The sequence below is a fragment of the Heterobasidion irregulare genome, assembly GCF_000320585.1.
Source record: "Heterobasidion irregulare TC 32-1 unplaced genomic scaffold scaffold_06, whole genome shotgun sequence".
Taxonomy (NCBI): Eukaryota; Fungi; Basidiomycota; class Agaricomycetes; order Russulales; family Bondarzewiaceae; genus Heterobasidion; species Heterobasidion irregulare.
In genome coordinates this window covers 1,888,272-1,911,388 of record NW_009258202.1, presented here as the reverse complement: position 1 = coordinate 1,911,388, position 23,117 = coordinate 1,888,272, and the positions used below count along the sequence as shown (strand labels likewise).

General features: G+C 53.1%; 11 protein-coding genes across 11 annotated transcripts; 4 read left to right on the top strand and 7 right to left on the bottom strand.

Moving 5' to 3' along the window:
• The first annotated feature begins 122 nt into the window (after positions 1-122).
• HETIRDRAFT_33779 (ABC transporter) lies at positions 123-4,785 on the top strand. The gene is made up of 17 exons (XM_009548607.1): positions 123-677; positions 736-1,067; positions 1,121-1,240; positions 1,295-1,474; positions 1,529-1,565; positions 1,625-1,746; positions 1,808-1,925; positions 1,982-2,049; positions 2,105-2,237; positions 2,292-2,332; positions 2,391-2,492; positions 2,549-2,708; positions 2,759-3,041; positions 3,096-3,305; positions 3,365-3,458; positions 3,518-3,537; positions 3,586-4,785. Exons 1-17 carry the CDS (start codon positions 218-220, stop codon positions 4,418-4,420), a joined length of 3,315 nt encoding a protein of 1,104 aa, XP_009546902.1. The 5' UTR covers positions 123-217; the 3' UTR covers positions 4,421-4,785.
• Positions 4,786-4,974: 189 nt separating this feature from the next.
• Positions 4,975-5,762, top strand: HETIRDRAFT_418898 (uncharacterized protein; the record flags this gene model as incomplete). Its single annotated transcript, XM_009549354.1, has 6 exons — positions 4,975-4,997; positions 5,099-5,138; positions 5,209-5,238; positions 5,338-5,518; positions 5,569-5,628; positions 5,677-5,762. 6 exons carry the CDS (start codon positions 4,975-4,977, stop codon positions 5,760-5,762), a joined length of 420 nt encoding a protein of 139 aa, XP_009547649.1.
• Positions 5,763-7,987: 2,225 nt separating this feature from the next.
• Positions 7,988-8,855, bottom strand: HETIRDRAFT_102025 (uncharacterized protein; the record flags this gene model as incomplete). Its single annotated transcript, XM_009549353.1, has 2 exons — positions 7,988-8,421; positions 8,693-8,855. 2 exons carry the CDS (start codon positions 8,853-8,855, stop codon positions 7,988-7,990), a joined length of 597 nt encoding a protein of 198 aa, XP_009547648.1.
• A 274-nt stretch (positions 8,856-9,129) lies between these two features.
• On the bottom strand, positions 9,130-11,936 carry HETIRDRAFT_62005 (concentrative nucleoside cotransporter; the record flags this gene model as incomplete). Its single annotated transcript, XM_009548681.1, has 10 exons — positions 9,130-9,657; positions 9,762-9,978; positions 10,041-10,121; positions 10,184-10,323; positions 10,389-10,802; positions 10,858-10,889; positions 10,943-10,990; positions 11,047-11,236; positions 11,296-11,393; positions 11,460-11,936. 10 exons carry the CDS (start codon positions 11,934-11,936, stop codon positions 9,642-9,644), a joined length of 1,713 nt encoding a protein of 570 aa, XP_009546976.1. The 3' UTR covers positions 9,130-9,641.
• HETIRDRAFT_320900 (uncharacterized protein) lies at positions 9,243-9,604 on the bottom strand (the record flags this gene model as incomplete). Its single annotated transcript, XM_009549352.1, has 2 exons — positions 9,243-9,386; positions 9,440-9,604. 2 exons carry the CDS (start codon positions 9,602-9,604, stop codon positions 9,243-9,245), a joined length of 309 nt encoding a protein of 102 aa, XP_009547647.1.
• A 998-nt stretch (positions 11,937-12,934) lies between the features above and the next one.
• Positions 12,935-14,550, bottom strand: HETIRDRAFT_476709 (uncharacterized protein; the record flags this gene model as incomplete). The annotated part of the gene is made up of 4 exons (XM_009549351.1): positions 12,935-13,350; positions 13,417-13,954; positions 14,030-14,448; positions 14,514-14,550. The coding sequence occupies 4 exons, from the start codon at positions 14,548-14,550 to the stop codon at positions 13,067-13,069; spliced, it is 1,278 nt and encodes a 425-aa protein (XP_009547646.1). The 3' UTR covers positions 12,935-13,066.
• Positions 14,551-15,324: 774 nt separating this feature from the next.
• HETIRDRAFT_61998 (major facilitator superfamily) lies at positions 15,325-17,990 on the bottom strand (the record flags this gene model as incomplete). Its single annotated transcript, XM_009548680.1, has 9 exons — positions 15,325-15,794; positions 15,862-16,019; positions 16,089-16,265; positions 16,320-16,547; positions 16,611-16,731; positions 16,783-16,933; positions 16,991-17,359; positions 17,416-17,544; positions 17,607-17,990. 9 exons carry the CDS (start codon positions 17,988-17,990, stop codon positions 15,625-15,627), a joined length of 1,887 nt encoding a protein of 628 aa, XP_009546975.1. The 3' UTR covers positions 15,325-15,624.
• A 1,653-nt stretch (positions 17,991-19,643) lies between these two features.
• On the top strand, positions 19,644-19,892 carry HETIRDRAFT_418894 (uncharacterized protein; the record flags this gene model as incomplete). The annotated part of the gene is made up of 1 exon (XM_009549601.1): positions 19,644-19,892. One exon carries the CDS (start codon positions 19,644-19,646, stop codon positions 19,890-19,892), a length of 249 nt encoding a protein of 82 aa, XP_009547896.1.
• Positions 19,893-20,237: 345 nt separating this feature from the next.
• On the bottom strand, positions 20,238-20,790 carry HETIRDRAFT_476703 (uncharacterized protein; the record flags this gene model as incomplete). The annotated part of the gene is made up of 2 exons (XM_009549600.1): positions 20,691-20,790; positions 20,238-20,632 (listed from the first exon to the last, which is right to left on the bottom strand). Coding segments are annotated over exons 1-2 (444 nt in total), but the record flags the coding sequence as incomplete, so codon positions are not given.
• A 452-nt stretch (positions 20,791-21,242) lies between these two features.
• On the top strand, positions 21,243-22,123 carry HETIRDRAFT_434819 (uncharacterized protein; the record flags this gene model as incomplete). The annotated part of the gene is made up of 1 exon (XM_009549350.1): positions 21,243-22,123. The coding sequence occupies one exon, from the start codon at positions 21,243-21,245 to the stop codon at positions 22,047-22,049; it is 807 nt and encodes a 268-aa protein (XP_009547645.1). The 3' UTR covers positions 22,050-22,123.
• A 98-nt stretch (positions 22,124-22,221) lies between these two features.
• Positions 22,222-22,926, bottom strand: HETIRDRAFT_385606 (uncharacterized protein; the record flags this gene model as incomplete). Its single annotated transcript, XM_009549349.1, has 5 exons — positions 22,779-22,926; positions 22,602-22,712; positions 22,445-22,518; positions 22,331-22,383; positions 22,222-22,269 (listed from the first exon to the last, which is right to left on the bottom strand). Exons 1-5 carry the CDS (start codon positions 22,840-22,842, stop codon positions 22,224-22,226), a joined length of 348 nt encoding a protein of 115 aa, XP_009547644.1. The 5' UTR covers positions 22,843-22,926.
• Between the last annotated feature and the right edge of the window lie 191 nt (positions 22,927-23,117).

The following is a 23,117-nucleotide window of genomic DNA, read 5'->3' as shown; positions in this document are numbered from 1 at the left end:
AGGCTAAAGAGTGTGATAAGACTGTGACCGGTGAAGAGAAGACATGGAAATTAGCCGCAAGCGCGATAGCCCTGCTTCATAAGGACGGCACACTCGGGCGCTCCTTCCCACGCGCGCGTTCGCCGCACACATCCCTCTTCTTTTTCTTTTTTTTCTCTCTTTTTCTTCACGAACACCAACGTCGACAGCGAGCACACCGACGACGACTTAGCACACGATGCTTCCCCACCCCGCAATAGCGCAGGACGTTGCGCTCTTTGCGCTGCGCATCGTCTCTCCCGCTCTTGTACTCCTGTCAACCCTCTCCATCGTGCCGACCAGACCCGCCTCACCAGCGTCACCGTCCCCTATCACTCCAGTCGTCGTCGCAACTCGCACGCCTCGTCGTGCCCTCATTTTATCCCTCCTCTCTCTTTCTTCTCTTACCTATCTTCTCGATGGGCTGGCTTTTGTTATCTTCGCCGTCATCTACAAAAAGTGGCCCTACAACTCCGGCATCGAGGTCAACGCGGTCCTCGGCCTTGTTGCATTCGCCGGCCTCGCCGCATTGGGTGCCTGGAAAGACGTCAAGGGCGTCGATGTTTGGTCTCTGAAGAGGTTGAAGGCCGCGATCGCGTTGTCCTTGATCTTAGACATCGCGCAGGTTGTCCTCTATGGAGCGTCTATTCCCGATGTTTGTGAGTCATATCTACCTGCCAACGGTCGTCTTGAATCCAGCTCACGTATACCCTGCAGCCAAAACTTTAGTCTTCTTGTTTACTCTCCTGCACCTTGTCTTCCCGGCCTTCCGCGTGTTGCTCCTCGTGCCACTGTTCTTTGCCTTCATCAGCCCTCGCGTTACCTATTCCGCAGTTTCGGTCAATGGAGCAGAACCCGGGCCGACGTCGACATCTCTTCTTTTGCCTCCAGAAGCTGGGGCATCTCTTTCGACAGGCCTGAATGCGTCTCCCGTCGACGGCAGCAAGTACGGGACTTTCCGCAGCACGGGTTCTACTAACCTCACGGCCTCGGGCCCTACTACACGCGCGCATACACCTGACCCTGCGTCTCGTATCCTGCCGTTGAAGGTAGGCAGCAAGCATACAATTTGGGACATATGCTCATTGCTTTTTGATTTCAGCCCAGCACTAAGGAGAAAGAAATCAACCTCGATCCTTCGTGGGGTGAGCTTTGGACCCGTTTGCGTCGCATCACGCCCTACTTGTGGCCCTCGAAGAGTCGTGGATTGCAAATGATTGCTGTACGTACAGTTGCAAGTGCATGTGTATTACCAAACCGTTGAAGTTGTTTACAGCTTCTGTGTATTCTCACCCTTGTTATCGGGCGCTTCATCAACTTTGCGGTTCCAGTCGTTCTCGCCAAGCTCGTTTCGATCTTTGAGAAGGATAGTACGCGTTCGCCGTGGCCATGGGTCTTTGGATACGTTGGGCTTCGTTTCTTGCAGAGCAGTGGTGGATTGGCCGCGTTGCGCGATGTGCGTCCCATCATGTGTCGGTCTAACAGATCATCCTAACCGAGGCTTCACTAGGCTCTCTGGGCTCCTGTGATGCAGTACTCTGATCGCGGTATGTCCCTCCATATGTCCATGTTGCCTTGCACTCACTTGTACGCGCGATATTTCCAGAAATGTCCCAGTTATCATTCAACCACTTACTCAACCTGTCTTTTGCGTTCCACACCCGGCGTAAGACTGGTGAGGTCCTCCGTATCTTGGATCGTGGGGCTGCCATCAACCATACGTTAGAGGTCCGCGCGTTTCGCTAATATTATCTCTGATCATGATGGCTGATCGACCTCCACCGAACAGCTCATTCTATTCAGTGTGCTTCCAACTTTTGTCGATATCATCGTTGCTCTTGTTGTTTTCACGATCAAATTGGATTGGACAGTGTCCATCGTAATTTTCTTCGTGATGTTTACTTACGGTGAGTCATGCGGGCTCTTAGCCTCAACAGAATATGTACTCATACTGTGTCTCCAGTCGCAGCCAGTGTGGGGCTCACCAGATGGCGCACTCAGCTGCGGAGGCAGATGAATGATCGCGACATCGTACGTTTCGATTGTCGCGTTCCCAAAAGCATTCTCTCACTCTTGTTTGGAACAGATCACTCGGGGAATCCATACTGATTGCTTGTTGAACTATGAAACTGTAAAGTACTTCAATGGCGAGGAACACGAAGGGGAACGCTACCGAGATGCTCTCCTTCAATATCAGGCTTTGGAGTATCGTGTCATGCGTATGTAGTCCATTGATGTTGCCTGGAGGATCATTTCTCATGTTTTTTTTCTAGTCTCCTTGAATCTGCTCAACCTTGTCCAAAATTTCATCATCGTCAGTGATTGGTCTCGTTATTTTTGATCTATCTCTCACAGTTTTATCTCATCGGCAGACTGTTGGATTGCTTGTGGGAACTCTCATTGTCGCTCAGCGTGTGACCGTCGGAACCTTGAAAGCTAGCGATTTCGTGTTTTTCATCACTTACCTTGCACAGGTGAGACCTCTGCGATTCGACTGGCAAGTTGTTTCTAACCTACTTTTCCCAAACAGTTATACGGCCCGCTCAACAGCTTAGGGTATATCTACCGCTCCATCAATCAGTCTTTGGTTGACACCGAGAAGCTCTTGAAACTTCTGAACGAGCCTACTGAAATCAACGACAAGCCAAACGCGCCCGATCTCCTGGTCGGTGATGGCGAGATCGAGTTTGGTATGCTAACCTATAGCTGTTCATTTTCGCTCGCTCATCTTCGTCTCCAGAGAATGTCAACTTCTCCTACGATGGTCGCACGACCGCTTTGAAAGGGGTGTCGTTCAAGGTGCCGAAGGGTAGCTCTGTTGCTCTCGTTGGCGAGTCAGGGTCTGGGAAGTCGACTATTCTGAGATTGCTCTACCGCTTCTATGATCTGCAGGAGGGCGAAGGACGCATTGCGATCGATGGGCAGGATATCCGTGACATCACTCAGGCGAGCTTGAGGAAGGCGATTGGAGTTGTTCCACAGGACTCAGTGCTTTTCAACGCGACCATCGCATACAATATTGGGTATGTCTTCCCCCCATGTTTTGACTGATATATATGTCTCAACGCACGACGCAGCTATGGCAAGTTTGGCGCATCCCAGGAGGAGCTCGAGGAAGCTGCCAAAGCTGCACAAATGCACGACAGGATCCTGAGTTTCCCAGACGGATATGAGACGAAGGTCGGTGAACGTGGCATCAGGCTCAGCGGTGGAGAGAAGCAGCGTGTTGCCATCGCCCGCACACTCTTGAAGAACCCACCCATCTTATTGCTTGATGAAGCCACCAGGTGCGTTCCGATGACCGTTATGTCCTTGACCCGTGCTGATTGAGATCAACTGTCACTAGCGCACTTGATACCTCCACAGAGAGAGATATTCAGAAGGCGCTGCAGAACTTGGTTCAAGGACGCTCTTCGCTGTCCATTGCTCATCGGCTCTCTGTAAGTGTCTCAATTCTTAGGTCTATTGACAGCCACGCTTACGTATCCAATGTCTCTAGACCATCGCTTCTGCTGACTTGTGAGATTACTTTATCTCTTATCTTTGTGCTATTCTCATTTCGTACAGGATTCTCGTCCTCAAAGATGGCCAGATCGTCGAACAGGGAAGCCACAAAGAACTTCTGGAGCAAAACGGAATATTCGCTTCCATGTGGGCTGATCAAATCTCTGCCTCGGAGGATCCAGAACCTAGTCTTCGTAAAGATGTGGTATCGGGTTACTCAATTGAGAATGATGGTTCCGTGGCCAGGGCGGAAGACAGCACGGCAATTGGCGATGTGACTGAGGATGCGACCGCAGAGATTTCGGATGTTGTCCAAGTGGACGCCCAGCCGACAGAAATCGCTATTATCGAAGACCCGCCAATTGTCGAGGGACCAGCTGTGACAGAGCATGTCGATGCACCCATTGCTTTCCCGATGTCAGATGCCGAGGATTCCGAGCCCATTCCTGTTTCCAGCCCTATCGCCTTCCCGATCTCCAATGATGACACGCATCGCTCTTCAGTCATCAGTGACACGCCCATTCAAAGCCCAGGCGTCACATTCGTTCAGGGAATCAGCACTCCCCCTCGAAGCGGCACACCTGACCCTGAATCGGAGCCCAAACGGAAACGGATTTCCTCACAGAACTTCCAGCGGCTCGCGCGCCGCATTTCGATTACGACTAGACGCCAGGGATCAGCATCTTCCATTCCAATCCCAGGGTTCATTCGAGATGCGTCGTTTAACCGCTCGAACACGCACGATGATAGCGCTTCGAAAGGCGACGCAGGGAAGAGTGCACCTAAAGGCGAAGCAGGGAAAACCACAGATAGTCCGGCACCGAGCATCCAGAGCGAGAACGACAAGAACAAGAAAAAGGAGAAGAAGGATAAGAAGAAGAGGAAGAGCTTAATGTGAACCTGACGGCGCTCTGGCGTTTCTTTTCCTGGCTTCCCTATTTTCACACCCCATCCCACACTACTCTCTGCCTGTCCCTCGATTCCCGCTTACGACTTAATCACGACCTTTCCCATGATTCCCTATGAACTCTCTCTGTTATACTAGTAATGACCTTACATTGTCTTCTTCCTTCGTGCATATAGCTTTGGTAGGTGCATTTGTATAGTCTGGCTCTCCATTTGTGTTTTTTTCCGCTGTCGGTCTTCGTTTCACACACTCATCTACGTGCTCCAGCGCCCATGTGTTATCTTGTCACGTACCGAACGAGGACGGCCCCTAAAACCTGTGACCTGTTCTAGATTCTAGAACGAATCGCCGAATTTAGATTGACTGAATCTGAATCTGAGTTTAAAAATTCTCTTGGGGTATAAAGTTTTGAGCGTCGCGTCGCTTTTGTCCCAAGGTCCGCTCCAGGTACCCCCACAATCGGCCCGTCCATTCTGAGTTTTTCGGTCTCGGTTTCGTTCTCGTGTACAGGATCCTGGTTCCTATTGTATTAATCCTCTCCAGTCATGTCTGCAAAAGTTTACGTTGGGTCAGTCTTGCGTGTTTGTGTCCTTGCTCATGCGCGCTTCTCCTGCTCGACGGGGTAGGGGAAGTGTGAGACTGATAGTAACCCTTGTACACTATTGATAGCAATTTGAGTTGGAATACGACCGATGATACGTTGCGCCAAGTCAGTTTGATGCTTTGGTGTTTTGTTCTCTTATCCTGATTCCGTCGCGCGTTGTCGTTGTTGCTTTCAGGCTTTCTCCGAGTTCGGTCAAATCCTCGATGTGCGCTATTCTGCTTTGCTACCTTGATGGTCCTCTTGAGGATGATTGCATCGAGTCTCGCATGAGCTTGAGAGCTGACACGTTTATTATGTGTCGTAGTCCATTGTGATGCGGGATCGTGAGACTGGTCGCTCGCGTGGATTTGGCTTTGTCACTTTCAGCACCAGCGAAGAGGCTGATGCCGCCATCAACAACCTCAACGAGCAGGAGCTCGATGGCAGGAGGATCCGGGTGAACCTCGCCAATGCCAAAGGCAGTGGTGGCGGTGGAGGAGGTGGTGGTTAGGACCATTGTCTTTTTTGTTTGCAATTTGTTCTGATGTTCGTCCAGGCTACGGAGGAGGTGCCTCCGGTGGTGGCTACGGTGGTGGAGGCGCCGGTGGTGGCTACGGTATGATATCGTTGACTTATTCTCCATCAGTAACTGATCGTCTTTCAGGTGGAGGCCGTGGTTACAGCGCTGGTGGAGGTCAGGGGGGTTACAACCAGGGCGGCTACGGCGGTGGCGGCCAGCAGGGTTGGTAGAGGTTTGTTACAAACTCTTCCACTGCATATATTGATTTAAATTACATCAGGATACGGCCAGCAATACCAGCAAGGCTCGTACCCCCCTCAGAGCGGCTACGGTCAACAAAATGACTACCAGCAGGGCGGCTTTGGCAGGGGCGGTTACGGAGGCCCTGGCTACTAAATTTTCTTTCCTCGTTAGTTTCTTCAGCATATATTCATCTTTCGTTGTTCTAACCTCCATTCAGTGCCGCGATCCCCTTCCGCTCCTCCCCTTCCTCTGAATGCGGCCCTGTCTGTTCTTTCCCCTGCGTTATTTTTCATTGCTTTTCTTGTATGACCCTCATCCACACGAAATCCTTTCTCAGTCCTGTCGTTTCTATCAGCACTCGTCGTTTTCGTCCTTGGCTCGCGTCGTTAGTCTCGGTTATTACCACAACACGGCTTGTACTAGTACGATCTCATCCATCTTCCCTCGTGTTTATCCCATCGTGGATGGGTGTGTCATTTTACTATGTGTATTTAGAAAAATCCAGTCTGCGATGTCTTGCATCTGATCATATCGTTGTGGTTGAGTCTGAATAATCTGTCTCAGTTTGGTCGCAACATTGAGCATACTTTGCCATCGAGGACAAACTCTCGGCTTCAGAGAACGGATGCCTTAACTGTACTCACATGAAGGGTTTAGGGGATGTGTGTTCTGTGAGAAAAGGAAGTAGAGAGATGTGGTAGAAAGAATGTCTACTGGTAGAGGAGAAGGCATCGATGGTGGACAACAGTGTCTGGGTGTATGACCTGTCTCGGGTATGACCCTCAGTAAAAACGGAAGTCAAGTGAACGTCATGTCCAGTCACGAAACTGGGCTTTTGTCATGTATCTGTCAAGAACGTGGCGCAGAAAGTCATGCAAAAGTCATAAACTTCTAAAATTGCACATGACTTTCACACGACCTTTGCACCGCTTTCTTGACGGATACATGACAAAAGCCCAGTTTTGTGACCAGACGTGATGTTCACTTGAATTTCTGTTTTTACTGAGTATGACCGTGGATGGACATTGAACATGTCACATTGTAAAGCTTGCAGCTTTCACGCCTCCATTTCAGAGTTGTGTATCCACGCATCCACTCCTATGTCATGAGTGATGTTCAAAATCAGAGCTACAGTGATATCCCAAGCAGAGATTCAGTAAAATTGCGCGTGCATACGACTACAAGAACCGTAGCATACAGCTCCTCTCAAAACTGTAGACACTTTTCTGGTTTTTTCTGCTCAGGAACTTTGCTTACTCTTGGAGCGGGACAAACAGGTACAAATGACTGCATGGGCACTTAAGCGCAATGCGGGCACTGAACACCTGAGCGGCTGCTCGCCTGTTGTCTTTTGTCCCTCGTGACCAAGAAACTCTGGATGTGTGGGCAGAACACCAATCCAGGAACTAGCCCGGGGAAATCAGCATTTATACTCTGCTTGCTGCTCGGGGGAGACTGCATTGAAGTTGAAGTTTCCATTGTTGGACATAATCAATCAATGATTGGGAAGTAAGTATCGTGTCGAGAAAAGTTGAGAAAATACCTTTGCAGCCTGTGGGCCTATTCAAGAAGTAGATGGTTCATCGTCAGTCGTCATCACTGGTGGTCACATCTGAAATATATGCTCCAATGCACAGAATCCAGTCCTCAAATAAGGCAACTGCGCGCTCGCATTGCGCTCAAGTGCCCATGCAGTCATTTGCACCTGTTTGTCCCCTCCAAAGGTGAGCAAAGTTCCTGAGCAGAAGAACATCAGAACCGTGTCTACAGTTTTGAGAGCAGCTGTAAACAGATAATGGGAATGCGTGCCGCTCCATACTGGGAACGAAAAACTGTGGAGGTGGCGGGGCTATCCTTCGGCAGGTTTCCCTGCCAGAAATTCTCAGCGTGAGGCATTGGACATAAACATTGCGAACGTCCCTCGCGTCATGCATCATCCTTGACAGAGACAAGGATGCAGTGATCGACTGAGTGAATCTCGTTCACAGGACAAGGCAGTGTGGAAGGATGCAGTGATCGACTGAGTGAATCTCGTTCACAGGACAAGGCAGTGTGGTGTACAAGCCTCGGGCCTCTGCCCTAGGCGGGGTTAGCTACGTGTAACATATCACAAACATACCTCTAAGCTATGCACGCGGCAGTGGATCGTTCGCGGGGATCAAGCATCAAGCATCTCTGTATGAACGCAACCGCAGCCAGTACTTCCTTTTTCCTAGTACTTTGTAATTGCGGAGACATGCCTCCATCGTGCAAGAAGCGATGAGCTTGCCTTCGACCCTGCGGAGCAGCGTAAGGCACAGTTGCCGGACCTCACAGGAGGACACATCGATGTCGCGCCTTGACCGTCATAGAACTTCCTTTTATTCAAGAAATTCTGCAGGGAGCTCGGCAGGAAAGGGCCGATGAACTCGTCGAGCCGCTGGAGATGGACGTCGTCGAAGCTCACAGAGCCAGATTCGTACAGCTGGAACAGGGCCGTGCCGGTGAGGTACTCGAAAACCAATGCAATCGCCAGTGTGCATGACCCAGCATTCGCGATGGCAGTGAAGAGCGACGAGCGTTTGCTCGATGATGCGTTGCTTGAGAAGGAGGGGCTGGGAAGGGGAACTTGAAAGAACGCTGCTTGGCCGGTAGAAGGCTTCGAACCTAGGTGAGGTCCGATCCAAGAGCATCGGCCACGATGCAAGTGTAGGAACCGTGGTGGCTTTTGGCAATGAAGGCGTCGCAGATGACCGGTGACCATGCAGTGCTTGTAGCCCGGATGACGAGGATTCGATCTCGCCGAGGACTCCTCGTATACCACGTTGACAGCGACGTGCTCGACGGGATACGATTCCAAATTCCTATGTAAAAACCGGCACCTTCGCAAAGCCGCGATCACGGTGTCAGGGGAGCGCCGAGAACTTGAAAGACTTACTCGAGCGGACGCTGGAATTCCCAGTCCAGCCGAGCTTCCTCACGATTTTGAGCTCGCCGTCCTCGAGCTGCTGTCCCAGAGCAAGCGGGTACCGTGGACCTGCTTGAGCGTGAGCATGTGTGGCCCCTCGAGTCCTCGTCGCAGTCGAACGCTTCGCCGTCATCGCCGTTCTTGATTCAAACGGTTATAAACAATTGGCCGTATCGCCTCGGAGCACTTAGCAGAGGACACATGGACGCTGTGGCGAGTGCGGGAGGTCACGTAATAGGGAAGAAAATACGGCAAGTGAAGCGTTGGAGAGACTTCTGCAGGCTGCGGCGGAGGATGGTAAACCTGGCAGAGCTGACCAGTCTGACCACTTAGAGCTTCGTAGATATGCTGCAGCCTCTAGATATAGCAAGGCATCTCGACCTGTTGAGGTCGAGTGCAAATTTGACCGGCTGTCTGTCGATAGAGCACTCGGAGAATTGGATTGAAGGAGCTCCGAGCCCAGTACTCAGTCAACAGCAAGCCACGAATAAACCTGCACAAACGCTTCGACGCCAGATATCTACGGCCGTCGTAATTGTTTTTCGCCTTCCGGCCTCACTCCGAAATCAAATCCGCCGCCGTGACACGCTGCGTCGGTCGGCCGACTTTCGCGTCGACAGGGAGAAAGGAGGCCGATCATAAACCCGCGTCGGGGCCACTTATCCTACACCGAAGCACAGCCCTGGGCATTAGTAGCGACCCACGCTACGTACATACCGTATTGCAACACCACCGCGCCGCGCCGCACCACATCCCTGCAAGACATCCGACGGGACACGCCGGCGCGCGCGCGCGCCTACAACAATAAGCTAGTACACACCCCCTAGCGCACAAATAGCCATAATCTACCCAAGAAGAGAAAAGAAACGCCGGGGGAAACATAGATCCGAGCAAGGACGACGCCGCGTAAGGGGATCGATCATACCAGCATACCACTATCGCCAGGACAAGGCAAACGAAGAGATAGTCCACAAAGTCAGCGCCCGCAGTGCGATTCGAGACGAGGGAGAGGCAAGGGGGACGTGAAAAGAGCACTCACGCGATACCGGCGGTCTGGAGCGTGGAGAAGAAGCCGCAGATCATGGCAGACATGGCGCTGCGCGCGATGATCTTGCTGCGGGTCGGCGCGAGCGCGGTGAGCACGCCGATCTGGATGCCGAGCGAGGACAGGTTCGCGAAGCCGCAGAGCGCGTACGACGTGATCGTGAACGCGCGGTCGGTCAGTGGATTGCTGCTCGCCTGGATCGCCTGGAGCTCTGTTCGTGACAAGGATGAGTGCCGGTATTCAAAGGAGAGCAAGGCATGGGGGCAGGCGTACCGAGGTAAGCGGCGAACTCGTTCTCGATGAGCTTCGTGGCGAGGAGCTGGGAGACACGGAGGATCTCTGGACGGGGAACACCTGGATACATCGTATATGTCAGAGGGGCACGGCTAGATAGCATATATGCGCAGCGAACGTACCGAGGAGGAAAGTGACGGGGTATCCGATGTATCCGAGGATGAGCTGGAGCGTGAGATGGTGGATACCAAAACCACGGCCAATCCAGGTGAGAAGGCCGTTGAGGGTAGCGATGAGCGCCAGGATGGTCAACACGTTACACCTGCAGCACGAGCGCATTCAGCTTCCCATAGCCTGAAACGTAGCAACATGGGAGATGTGACGCACAAGATCTGACCCGCAACAATAAGACCGAAGACGGAGCCCTTGGAGAACGCATGCAACGCGCTCGCAGGAGCATCCTTCTCGACACCGCGATCAACGACGACACGGCCGCGCGTGACAGGCTCCTCAAGCTCCGGCATGCGGACCTTGCTGATCGAAATAGACGCGGGGATACTCATGACAGAGGATGTGATCAAGTTCTGCGCGGGCACGCCGAGCGCGACGTACGCCGTGAACACGGAACCGGCAATGGTTGAGAACCCGGAGGTCATGGTGAGGTGGAGCTCGGACTCGGTCATGAGATCGACGTAGGGCTTGACGAGACACGCAGACTCGCCCTGGCCGATAAAGGGTGATGCGGCGGCGACGACGGCCTCTGCGCCAGAGACATTCATCGTTTTGAAGAAGAACCAGGCACTTGAGGCGGCCAAGTCAGCGTCTCACCCAAGAGAAAAGGCCGAGCGGAGCTCACAAGTTCTTCACGATCCATTGCATGACTCCGAGCTTTAGGAACAAGTCAGCGGCGAGATATGAGCGAAATCTTCACGGGGACATACGTAGAACATCATCTGCACGAAGGCAATGAAGAAGATCACTGCGGAAAGCTAACAGAAACGGGGCACATTAGTCCGAGTTTTAATCGCGCGACTGGTGTACATACCGTGTTGACGAAGAACCAGTGCTTGGCGACGGTCTCAGCATCAAAGAAGAAGGCGGCGCCGACATAGGCCTGAGACAGGAAGTCGGAAGCGAGGGTGGCCAACCACTTGAAGATGGAGAAACCAGCAGAGGTCTTCAATACGAAGAGTGCGACGGCCTGTTGCATGAAGAGTCCCACGATCACGGTGGGCCTAGAATAGATAAGATTATCAAACCCGCCGATAGACTGCGGGAGCGGCACAAAACATACCACTCGATGTGGGACCGATGTTTCGAGGACGCGTAGAATCCGAGCTGGAAGAGGAAAAGCCCAAGGACGGAGATGGCGCGATCACCGTAGTTGGTGTTCTAGGAAAAGACAGGCTCAACGATTTCAAACGCAGTAAAAAAAAAAGGCGAGCAAGACGGGCGTACACCGGTCACCTTGAAGCCAAAGGCAGAGCCGAAGACGATGGCGAGCAGGGCGCCCCAGCCCATAGCTAGGCGGACCAAGCGGGGCAGGGCGAAGAAGGGCTTTTGGACGACGGGGACCCAGAAGGCCTCTACTGGGCGGGTGACAGCAGAGTTGGGGATGAAGCGGAAGGCGATGATAGCGAGGAAGAACCAGGCGAAGAGCGTCTGGACGATCCATCGATGGCGGGTCGCGGTGAGGATGGTCGCGGACACCCACCAGCCAAGAATCAAGGCCGCGAGGGAGATGAGGACGACGCGGTGGACGAGGAGGTGATGGCGGGAGAACCAGGATGTGCTCTCCTCGTCCCTGTCTGGCTGTGCCTCTGAGTCGTGTACGTGTGCCGCGCCCTCCTTGTCGGGGAAGGAGTCTGTGGAGCGGGAGCGCCTCTTATCGAGAGCGGGGGCGGCCTGCTGGACGGCGGAGAGCTCGTTCGACATGTGTGCAGGAGTGCGGCGGGGCACGGCGACGGGCTGCTAAAGACTCGAGGGAGCGCTGGTCGCTGCAGAAAAAAAACATGGCTGCGAGGCCGGGCTAATAAATACGCTCTCCACCGCGACACCATGCGGTTCATCAGTTTTCGTCCCGCCCATCCCCCAGATAACCCCTTGTCGGTGCCTTGCCCCAAATATCCAATTCTCCCCTCCTATCTGCCTGCTCCCACTTTTGGTCTTTTTCCCTGCACGGATCCCTTTTCTCCCCGATCCCTCCCTTCTCTGCGACCCACTTCCCCGCCAGTGCGCCTAAATCCGGAGCCAATGACTCTTTTGGGTCCCCTTCACCAGCAAAACACAGCTTCTCTGCCACCCCCACCTGCACACGACCGGGTCTTATCAGGTCGGGAATTCAGGGGACTTGGCACTTTAATTGGATTGCGTATGGGGAATGCACCCGCAGGCGCACGCCCCCTGCATTCCGATAGCAAGCCACGCAATACAAGACACCCCGCCCACGTATCAACTCGCCTAATATCTCTTTGACAGACACGAAACCCGGCGCTGCCGTGCAGATAAGTCTATCCAGCGTTGCTCAGCCAGACCACAACAGTCGGCGATAAGGGGCCCCGGTCCACGGCAGGCACTCCATGCTGCTGCACAGGGCAGGTGCCACCCTAATACGCGCGCCATTCGTACGAGTGCATGGATCTCGTGAGCTGGTGCCCCGCGGACAGAGTCTTCTGCGAGACTATTAAATTGGACATCCACAATCAGGGGCAGAGAGCACCCTTATAAAGTTGCCAAGACGGTCACCCACTCTCTCAAAGCAGCAGCTTCCAATCGTCTCGGTCTACGCACGCGACGTGTGCCACACGAAATGTCAGAACGGCATCTCTCTGACCAGTATATCAATTTACATACCTGTCTCGAACCTGTAATGAACAGACGAATGCGCTCAGCGCGTTGGATATTGGACAGTGCGCGCCAGCGCTTCAGGCCGTCGATGCACCACCAACGCATCAACGTTCACACCCGATACATCCAAAGGAAAACATTGAACCGTCTCGAGCAACACAACTATGATAACACAACACAGCATGTAAAAATGTCCGGCCCCACAAGCACCCCGTCGTCTACACCTTCAACGCCTTGATCGACTTCCCTGTCACGACCGCGAGCCACTCTCCCGCAGGCGTCATGTGCCCGCTGTTCAGTACCATCTGCGGGATCCGCGGCGACCACGCGATGTTTGTGATCTCGCTCGACGCGGAATACGCCATGACGGGATCCGACAGAATCCGCTTCTTCCCGTCGGAAGGTCGCGGCGAGCTCAGGCGCGAGCTCGCGTTGCGGGGCGAGGAGCTGGGAGGCAGCGAATGTGGCGCGATGTCCCACAGGAGCAGCTGGCAGTCATCGGCTGTACATATTTTACCATTTTTCAGTTTGCGCGCAGCGAGATAGACGGGCTGCTGGTCTACGTTACCTGCGGTGGCGAGTAACGGGGTGTCTGTGAAACTCCAAGCTGCGGCGTTGACAGGCGCTCGATGAGCCCGAAGCTCCATCACGGGAGCACCTGGGCTCCGCATGTCCAGGATCTGCACGTCCGATCCGTCCATGTGGAACGTTGACATGTAGTTCGCGTCTGATGGATTGAACGCGATGCGAAGCAGCGGCGACGTGGGAGGGCGGGACCCCGCGGACGGCGACGTCGGCGGCGGCGGGTTCTTCGGCGGCGGGGTCTCGTACAGGATGGTGGAGTGCTCGAGGCTGCGCAGGTCGAACGCGCGCAGCGAGCCGTCCGCGCCGACGGAGACGAAGATGTCGGTCGATCCTGGCAGCCACGCGACGTCGTACACCTCGCGGTCGTGCGCGATCAGCTGCGTGACAGCGGTAGAGGTGTCGATGTTCCAGACGGTGCACGTCGTGTCTATCGATGATGTCACGACGAGGTTGGGCATCTTCTCGTTCCACGAGAAGTTGGTGAGCGGGGCGCCCCCCGACTGGTTGTTGACTTTTGATTGCTGGGCGCCCGTGAAGCCACGGCATCGTGAGCTTCAACAGACGACGGCGAGCGCGAGAGAGGGCGGGCGACATACCCCAGACAGCGTAGATCTAAGCGTTAATCTGTGCCCTCCTGAGGTCGGCTGCCTCCCCACAAAGCTCGACAGCGACGGCGATGCGTCGTTCGTGTACTCCCACACCCTCAAAGAGTCCCCCGTTGTCGCCAGCAGTTCCGTCGACGGAGATTTCTGTGTCCACTGGAAACTGGACGCCGCGCTGGGCTGCCACTGCAGGCTGGTCGCAGGGTATCCGTGGTTCGCCTCCACGAGCGTCACGAAGTCCGGGTAGTCGCCATAGTCGTCCTCCACGAGCACGCGCTCGTCTTGCAGCCCGACGACGGCGATGCGGTTTCTGTAGTCTTCGGTGAACGAGGCCACCCCCAGGCGGAAGGCGGAGCGTGGACGGAGTTGGCCAGGCGCAGGCGACTTGCACCAGTCGATCGCGTGCACGGGCCCTGTATGCGTCGAGATCGGTCGGTTGGGATCAGGAGGGCGATGTTTGCAAGGCGCTGCTGCTTACATGGGGCTTCGTATTGAAGCAAGGTTGTCTGTGTCATTGAGGGTCTTGCTGTGAGACGCGTCTGGGTCGAGTACATAAAAGTGGCGCTGCGCGCCTTGCCGCCGATCAGGACTCCTCCTCTCCCCGCAGTCGTCTCGCCACTAGCCGTCTTGCTCCTTGCTACCTTTGGCTTGCAGGTCAGTCAATTCTGGCCATCGAAGGCCATCCCATGTAACAAAGCAGCCTGTTTACTGCGTTGTTTTACCCTCTTACACCACTTCTCTGTTCGGACACCCTCGCATTCATCCACGTGTTCGAGAGGTTTGTTTGAAAAACCCCAGTGCGTCCAGCCAAAACATCTTCGACCTCAGTGCTCCGTATCTCCACCTCGCGCCCTACCTCGCTGGACCTTATCGGTCTGCCCGTACATATACTTATATACACTCGAGCCCTGGCAAGGCGGCCGCCGTGTATCGGTCTTGTGTGCCTATCCACCACCGACACGAGAAAGGTATCACTCATGCGTGTGTGTTCCTGCCCAGACCCTGAGAGGAGCTGCCTCGTGTACGGCCCCGAGAGTGTGCGCAGCATCCATATATTATCGTTACGGGCTTGCACGATGCGTGCAAGTGTGCGCATAAGTGCAAGCGTTGGCGCTCGCTTGGTATAAGTTTGGATGGCCACTCGTAGTGCACCCGTATGGACTCGATCTACTTGTGCGTGGGCCGGTCCTTTCTCGCCCTCATCACCTTGCGCTACACCATCGAGTGCACTACCCACCAATGTGCACATCCCCAGATACTATGATTCGTGATAGCAACCCTCCATACAAGGGAATACGACCTGACTTCTGAATAGATATCTTTGAGCGCTAAGAGAAATACAGAGTCTCGTCTCAGAATACGGTAAAGCAACTAAGAAACGAGAACAGATGCGGCAGCGAGCCCCATTAGCAGGTATACATATACATACACACATACATACACATTAGGATACAAGCACATTGCATCTGCCGGTCGTAGCGATCGTCATTTAGATGCAAGGGAATACAGCACAGCGCCTTATGAGACCGTTAAAAGAATAACAGAACGGGTGGGATGAGTTGGGCCATGGGCTGGAAAGCGGATGAAGACTAGGCAGCGCCCACACCACCCGGCGCGTAGTGTTTTTCGCCGATGGCACCTTCGTGCTCGTACAGCGGGGGAACATCTTCGACATTCATGCGGAAGATGTGTCTCTTGATGTTTCGTGGAAGGGCCTTGAGCTGATATGCAGCGTGGGTGTGCGTAGGAACAGAGAACACTGTGAAGTACAGCGTTGGACACATGAGTCCCAATGCGAGAGGAGACGGAGAGCATGCCAAACTGACCTTGGTCGAGTTCCTCTAGCGAGAGTGCTTTTGTTTCGGGAACATAAAGCAGCACCAGGAAGAAACCGATGATATTCCATCCAGCATACCAGCCGAAAGCGCCCTGGGGTTTGAAGGCTCCGAGAAGACGCGGGAATGTGATTGCGATGATGAAGTTGCTGAAGAGAAGGGTGAGAGGACAAAGTGAGACATTCATGCCGCACAAGAGAGGTACATGGCAGACTTACAAGAACCACAGCACCGCGGTAGAGAACGACATACCAACGTCTCGAACGTAGAGAGGATAGGCCTCTGCAGAGTAGGTAAAAGGCACAGGGCCCTCACCAGGCGAGTAGGCGCAACCGAAAAGATAAATGCCTAATGCTACGATTCCGATGCGAGCTTTGTTATCTTCAGGGATCCAGCTGTCGAAACCTTCATGATCAGATGTCACTCATGGGGAGTACCAGATAACCCACAATGCAAATCCGGTCATGAGAAGGAAGATGGCCATCAGAGGGAATGTTGTAAGCAGGAGATTGCGGCGCCCGAAGGTATCAATGGTCCACACGGCAGGGAACGCGAAAGTGAAATTGATGGCACCAAAACCAAACGACGACAGTAAAGCCTGAATTTCGCTGAAGTTCGCCTCAGTGAAGATAGACGAAGAGTAGTACGCGATGACGTTGACGCCACAGAACTGTTGCCTGATAATGGACATCTCGATATGAGTGCGACAGGCTAGGATACAGGTATGAGCAGAAACTTACATGAACATGACAATGAATGAGGCTAAGGTAGCCCTACGATTACGTGGAACGGTGAAGAGCTCCTTGAACCTGTTCTTGCTTTCGGTGATCTCATTTTCAGCCTCCAAAAGAACGTGGATGTCTACGTAAAATGATGAGCGTCCACTTTGACATGGTCAAATAATAGACTGACAGTACAGATCCCGAGCAGCTTGGATAGGGTGACGGCGCAACCGTGCAAGCGATCGGTAAGCTTTATCATACCGACCTTTGCCCATCAGCCAACGAGGCGACTCAGGACAGAGAAAAACTTGAGCCATGAGGGCGAGCGCGGGAATCCCAGCCTGATGAACAGGTCAACATCAGATCTGGGAGCCTTTCAGATATAACGGATCGCTTACCGAAGCCAACATAAGACGCCAATTGAGACCAGTGATATGAGGTTTGTCGGGAACACGATAGAAAGCAAGGTCTGCGACATATCCAATCATGATACCAAAGGCGGTCCACATTTGCCACATCATGACCAGACCACCACGAATGGGAGAGGGAGCACACTCTGCAGCATAGACAGGGACAGTGGCAGATTTGGGGCCAATGCCCAATCCAAGGACAAACCGAGCGATGAACAAATGGGGCCACGAATTGGTCACACCTTGCCAAATACACGCCAGGAAAGACACGGTCGCGGTAACGAAGATTGTGCCACGCCGACCCAAGTAGCGGTTGAGAGGCTCAGTGAGCCAGCAACCAATCACGGCGCAGCACAGCTATTGCAAACAATCTGTGAGTCTAGGACATATTTCTAGGAAAGGCTCTGACGCACGTATGGAGCGGAATTGACGAGGCCTAATATCCACTGATTTCGACTCGCATTGCCATCTTGGGCTTTGGGATCGATGCCGAATTGCAGAGCGAAGAAAAGGTTGGCGCCATTGATAACAGCCTCATCCATCTACAGAACAAGCCAACTTTCTCGTCAATCTGGAACCCGTTTGCCACAGACGATGGGCGCACCCCTTGAACGCAAGCAGCCACAGAACAGAGAATGACGAGGTAGTAGAGAGTGGCAGGCTGGTCCCATTTGTTCGTAAGCTCTCTTCGAAGATGGACTCTATCTTCCTCCGTGAGAAGAGGAAGGCTTTCGAAGGCGGCAGGATCCTGAGCGATCAGAGCTCCTTTCTTGAACTCTTCTGTGAGGTGTTCGAGGCCATGTGTCCTGGCGAACTCCGCCGCGTCACTGATGAGTTGCTCGTGCGAGAGGCCTGCAAGAGGGTTGGCAAGCTTGACGTTCAAGGCAGTGACATCGTCGATCCGTTCCTCCTGTTTTGTCTCCTCGAGCGACGTGCGAGCCTTCTTCTCACTTGAAGCGCGTCTGCTGACTGCTGGTGAGTGAGACATGATAGCAGTGGAGGAAAGGGCGCGCGTAGGGCGAGAAATCTCGGGCGCCGGTTCTGCCTTTTATCGTTTCTGCCACATCGGAGCTATCAGAGATCTGTGTCAGTAAGTGTGGAGAACGGGCGGGGGAGAGTGCGGAACACCGGCCCAGGTGGGGCCCCACCCCCGATTTCAGTCAGAACGTCATTTCGATGCATACGTACAAGCAACGGTTCGTCCAATGCACTTCGAGGTCACTGCTGTTCCATACAGCATCCGTTGCAGCTTTCGGATAGTGCGGGCAGCCGTGTTGCGTTGTCTGCGTGTTATAACCATCCTCTGCAACCAAACGGGCGTCCGAAATACCATGAAAAGGGGACACTCGTTCGTCGCCCTTCGTAGGTTGTCGTCGTTATTTGCCACTGGCTGTGGTTCGACTCCAAGCTGATGTCATCATTGCATAACGAAACTGCGGCAATTTCGGCCTCAGCGTGAGGGAACTGCTCTTTGGCTCAGCTGTTCCAGTGTCCCAAGAATCATTGGCCCCACGACGATCTACAGTCCACTCCTCCTTGAGACAACCTACATGTTCCCGAATCTTCGTATGAAAGTTCGTCTCAAAAAAGCGTCTAATACTGGTTTCGCCGGCAAGTCTCACCAATTCGTAACAAGACTGAAACCATTCATCCTCCCATTCCGCTCTTACAAAATTCTGATCTTGTCCAGATGAAGCGATCAGCGAGTCAGGCGCCTCGGTCCAAACCCCGCGCTTACCTACACCTCATCCCAATACGCATGGACATAGTATTGAGCTCCTGCCCCAACCTGCTTTGGCAATGATGCCGACCTGCATCTGTCGTTAAGCTTCAAAGTTACATCGATTCGGCGGTCCTGTCTCCTTATTTCCCCAGATAGACTGCTCTTCGTCGTGCCTTTCCCCTCTCTATTTTTTCTTCCTCACAAGCCAAGTGGTGCAACTTGCATGGCTGTCCTAGCATGTGAAATACCTTACCGTGGCGTTCCGCGTTGAGAAGTCAAGAAGCGTACAACAACACCTCACGGAAAGATCCTGTCCCAATCACCACCTAAATTCCACCATTGAGATACCAACTCGGTCAAAGCATCGGAGCGATAGACAGGGGTGCACTTTCTGGGTAGATCTTTCACAAAGCGCCCAGTTTACAGAAATAAGATTTGGGGTACAAGCGTCGCTAATCGCCAAACACCTCTCTGACGCGCGTAGCACCTCCCATCCGCGTATTCGTAAGACAGTGCCGTGAGTGGGAAAAGAGAAGCGCAATCGAGCCGGTCATTCTGAAGAGGTGTCATACAAGGACACCAATCATATGAGGGTATATCACCGAGTATTCGAGAACACTGAGGAACCTTTGCCACACTTTTCTGCATCTCTGGAGCCTTGGGGCCAAAAGTTTTACCCGAGGCTCAATCGAGGCGTTCAAGACTTCACGCCGTCCATCGACCAAAAATTACTCACGAATGGCGCAAGCCGTTATCTCCGCAACAAGTGCTCATATGATCCTGAACGTGCCGAACAGGACGCTTCGACAATGACGCGAAACACAGGCACAACAGCGTGTTACAGAAAGCGAACTGATATGTACAGAGACATTGATGCAGACGAGGCTCGAGTAGGATATGTGGTAGGCGGGGCAAGAAATGCGCGAGGAGTGGATGGAATATAAAGAATTAATCGGCAAGAGAACACAGTCGACCAAGACAATTTTGGCGGTGATGAAGAAGTTTCATCATCGATGCGACTTTGGTGCCGCAAGTAGTCGACGTCATGTGGTGGGAAAGGGCGAGATGATGAACCGGAGGAGGTTGGATGTCGATGAGGAAGGGCCAAGCAACGACGATGGGCCCAGAGCAACGGAGCATGAGACACACAAACATTCAGCACAATAGAGAACCATAAAAAAATAAAATGTCCATCGGTCGGGAAAACGGGACGCAGTGACAGCGATATAGAGGATTGGATGGGCGGGAGTACAAGTCGGCCTAGTCGAAGAGGAGAGGGTCTTCAATAGTCGGGGTCGATCATTTCGATGGCGCCGCATTCTTCGCAGTGACTCCACATGGTCCTCTGGTCATGAGAACCGGCCGAGCAAGCGATACGAAGTTTTGGAATCTGAGTGCAGTTTCTGATTATAGGCAACGTTGCGAAAGAGGCAGAACGGAGTCGGTTAGCACAGCTCTTGAAGAATATAGCGTGTATGCTGCCGTCACGACCATGGGAGAAAGATCGCTTACCCGTGATGCGCGAAAGAGTTTCTGGGCTCAAAGAGGCCAACGGGCTTTGCGGGTGCCTGCGGCGGGGGAGTTGCGTACCTCGAATAATTGTGAGAATCAGTATCAACAGTACCACCAGGGCCACCAAAGAAAGGAGTAGGATAGATATTGAATGACGGGTAGCGATCTGTTAGGGGTTGAATGTAACTGTAAACTGACCGTGAGTATCGGAATAGGGAGGACGACATACTGGGGTGAGTTAGAGACGCGTCAGAGTTCGTGCTGGCCGTGGAGTCGTGCCGGCTATGGAATTGCTGAGCAGGCATGAGCTCGTTATCTGAACTCGACGCGTCTGACATTTCGACGTCGAAATCTGGCTCGTATGCAGGAAATGGGATGCATCTAATTTGCTTGGTCTAATGTGGGAAATCCGTGAGCTGGAGCGCATCGCGCTTAGCCTGAAAGTAAACCTACTTGACGGCCAACTTCGACAGAGTCAGAGTCAAACTTTCTTTTAATAGCCATCGTATATGAACAAGATAATATGCAGGGGAGGGGCTGACTGTGGCTGAGGGGGGCTCAGAGGGGGGCTCTGGCAAGATTGAAGAACCTTCGAAGGCCAATGACACTTGATCTTATAGAAAACATTGTTTGGACGTATTTGAAGATTCTCACGAAATTAAATCAAATCAGAAAGTCCGCTTCGGCATGAATGCTCAGATTCCGATTGGCAGACACAAGATATATGCGCTTTTCCTCCGAGGTGCTCAGGGTCATGATGCCTAATCTGGCAGTACAAATCCGCGGTTTTCTTCAATGGTGTTACATGCTTCGTGTGACATTTGTCACAGACCTAGATTCTGGATACTCCGAATCAAACTCGATTTACAAGGAGCGTGAGACAACCAAGCGTATACCGATGTGGCCCGTGACACTGCCTTCAACCCTGGCAACTGTTGGTGGCAGGCTGGGGAGTTGACTCCGCCACCAACAACTTGACGCACGGCCACCAAAGACCACTCTATCATGGACTACGTCGACCCTGCAGACGTACCCCTGCCGGCTTTCCTGGATCCCTTGCTTGACTATCTGTCTTCTGCCCTCCCTCCCCCGCTATACTCATTTCTACTCACCATCTTCTCCCACTCATTGGCCATGTTCACAGCCTTGCTGAATCTACTATCGGTCATCATACGTTCCAGACCATGGGAGTGGGACGCTCAAACACTAATTCCGCCATTACTCAGTGTACTCGCGGCATACCTCGCGCTGCTCAGCTTATATCGAACAGCAAGCTGGATGGTGCGGACAAGTGTATGGATGCTCAAATGGGGCACAATTCTCAGTGTACTAGCGGCAGGCGCAGGATTTATGTTGGGCAACCAACGAGGAGGAGGGGGAGATGGTATAGGACAGAGAATCAGAGCGGGAGGGTTGATTCCCGCAATATCCGGAATGTTACTCGAGTTCACGAATGGGCGAGGCAATGACGATGACGGAAGTTCGTCATCGAGGCGCTCGCGCTCGCGGACAGACTCACAACCTCGCGAAGCTCGCCCAAAGCCATGGGAGTCTTTCGATCGTCATCAGGAGTGGCAATATCAGGAAAACGCACACGTAGAACAAGTGAATGTCGCGGAGGAGGTGCAGAAGTTCGTGGGAAGCGTTGCGGGCATCGTCAGTAGCAGTGGATGGTGGGAGATTGCGAAGGGAGTGAAGGACAATTTGGGACAGTCACAGTCAGACAAGGGCCAGGCTGGGGAAGGCAAGGGCAGCAAGCGGAAACGAGCAGGTGGGGAGACCAAAACGCAGGACGGGAATCTAGATGAGTGACATAGTCGGGTCTGTAATCTTTCACAGTCGTGTATCCCTTGACATCATTGTACTTCTTTCATACCTCGATCTCCATCTAATGACGGCAGATGTCTATTCTGAGATCGGAGTTCACAGGAAGATAGATAGCAAAGAAGAAGAGAGCCGTAGCTACCCAATGCCGGCTGATCATACCTAGACCGCTTTCTCCTTGGTGGCCTTCTCCTGGCTGAATCGGTAGCTGTATGTACAAGACCGCTGCTTTAGTGTCGTATGTTAATATGTCAGAGAAAGCGGGGTACTTCGCAATGCGCGCCAGTTGACCAAGACCTGTTGATCCGACGAAGAAATTTACCTAAAATACGAGGTTGGGGGTTTCAGCGTGAGCAAGATGACTGGGTGTCTGAGCGACTCACGGCTGCCAGAGAGTAGTTCACGGGCGTGATGACAAGGGAGTAACGGACCCAGATGAAACCCGTCGCCGTCAGCGCTATGGGTATGAACGAGGGTCGACGAAGAAGGAATGAACCCGTAAGCATAATTCAAATTTCGCCAGGTAGTGATGAGACGCACCTAAATTCTGAGATACGCTCAACTTTTCCGCTGGTCTTCCCAGGTCCTTGACACCAGCAATGACGAGACACCATTTCATGAGGGGAGCCCAGAAGAAGACCGTCCTAGGGCCTAGGTGGGCGGATTCCGGTGGGGTCGAATCAATTCACCGTCCTGTCTCGGAGGTCGAAAACTTACCTGCTGGGTGGTTCATGAATGACGAGAACTTGGAAGTGGCCGCGGTCGATGCTGCTCCAGACATTGTGTTGTTCGAAGAGACTGGGACGAGGGGAGGTGGGGTTTTGAAGTCGGTTTGATGTGAGAAATGGTATCCCCAACAGCGGACGTCAAGTCAGCTTGATCTGTCGGAGCCCGGTTTGGCGCGGACGCTCGCGGACGACTGCCTTTCTTGGTCTACGTCATAACGTACATCAGGTAAGTCAGATTTCCTATGTGTACGACTGCGACACGTAAAGTATGGGGGAGCGATATTACACTCGAGGAGGGTACGCAGAGCATAAGCAACATATCAGCTAT

Coding starts and splice junctions, on each gene's coding strand:
- HETIRDRAFT_33779 (XM_009548607.1), top strand. CDS start 218: ATGCTTCCCCACCCCGCAATAGCGCAGGACGTTGCGCTCTTTGCGCTG. Junction 1,747..1,807: donor CCATCAACCATACGTTAGAG/GTCCGCGCGTTT, acceptor TCCACCGAACAG/CTCATTCTATTCAGTGTGCT. Junction 3,538..3,585: donor ACCATCGCTTCTGCTGACTT/GTGAGATTACTT, acceptor CATTTCGTACAG/GATTCTCGTCCTCAAAGATG.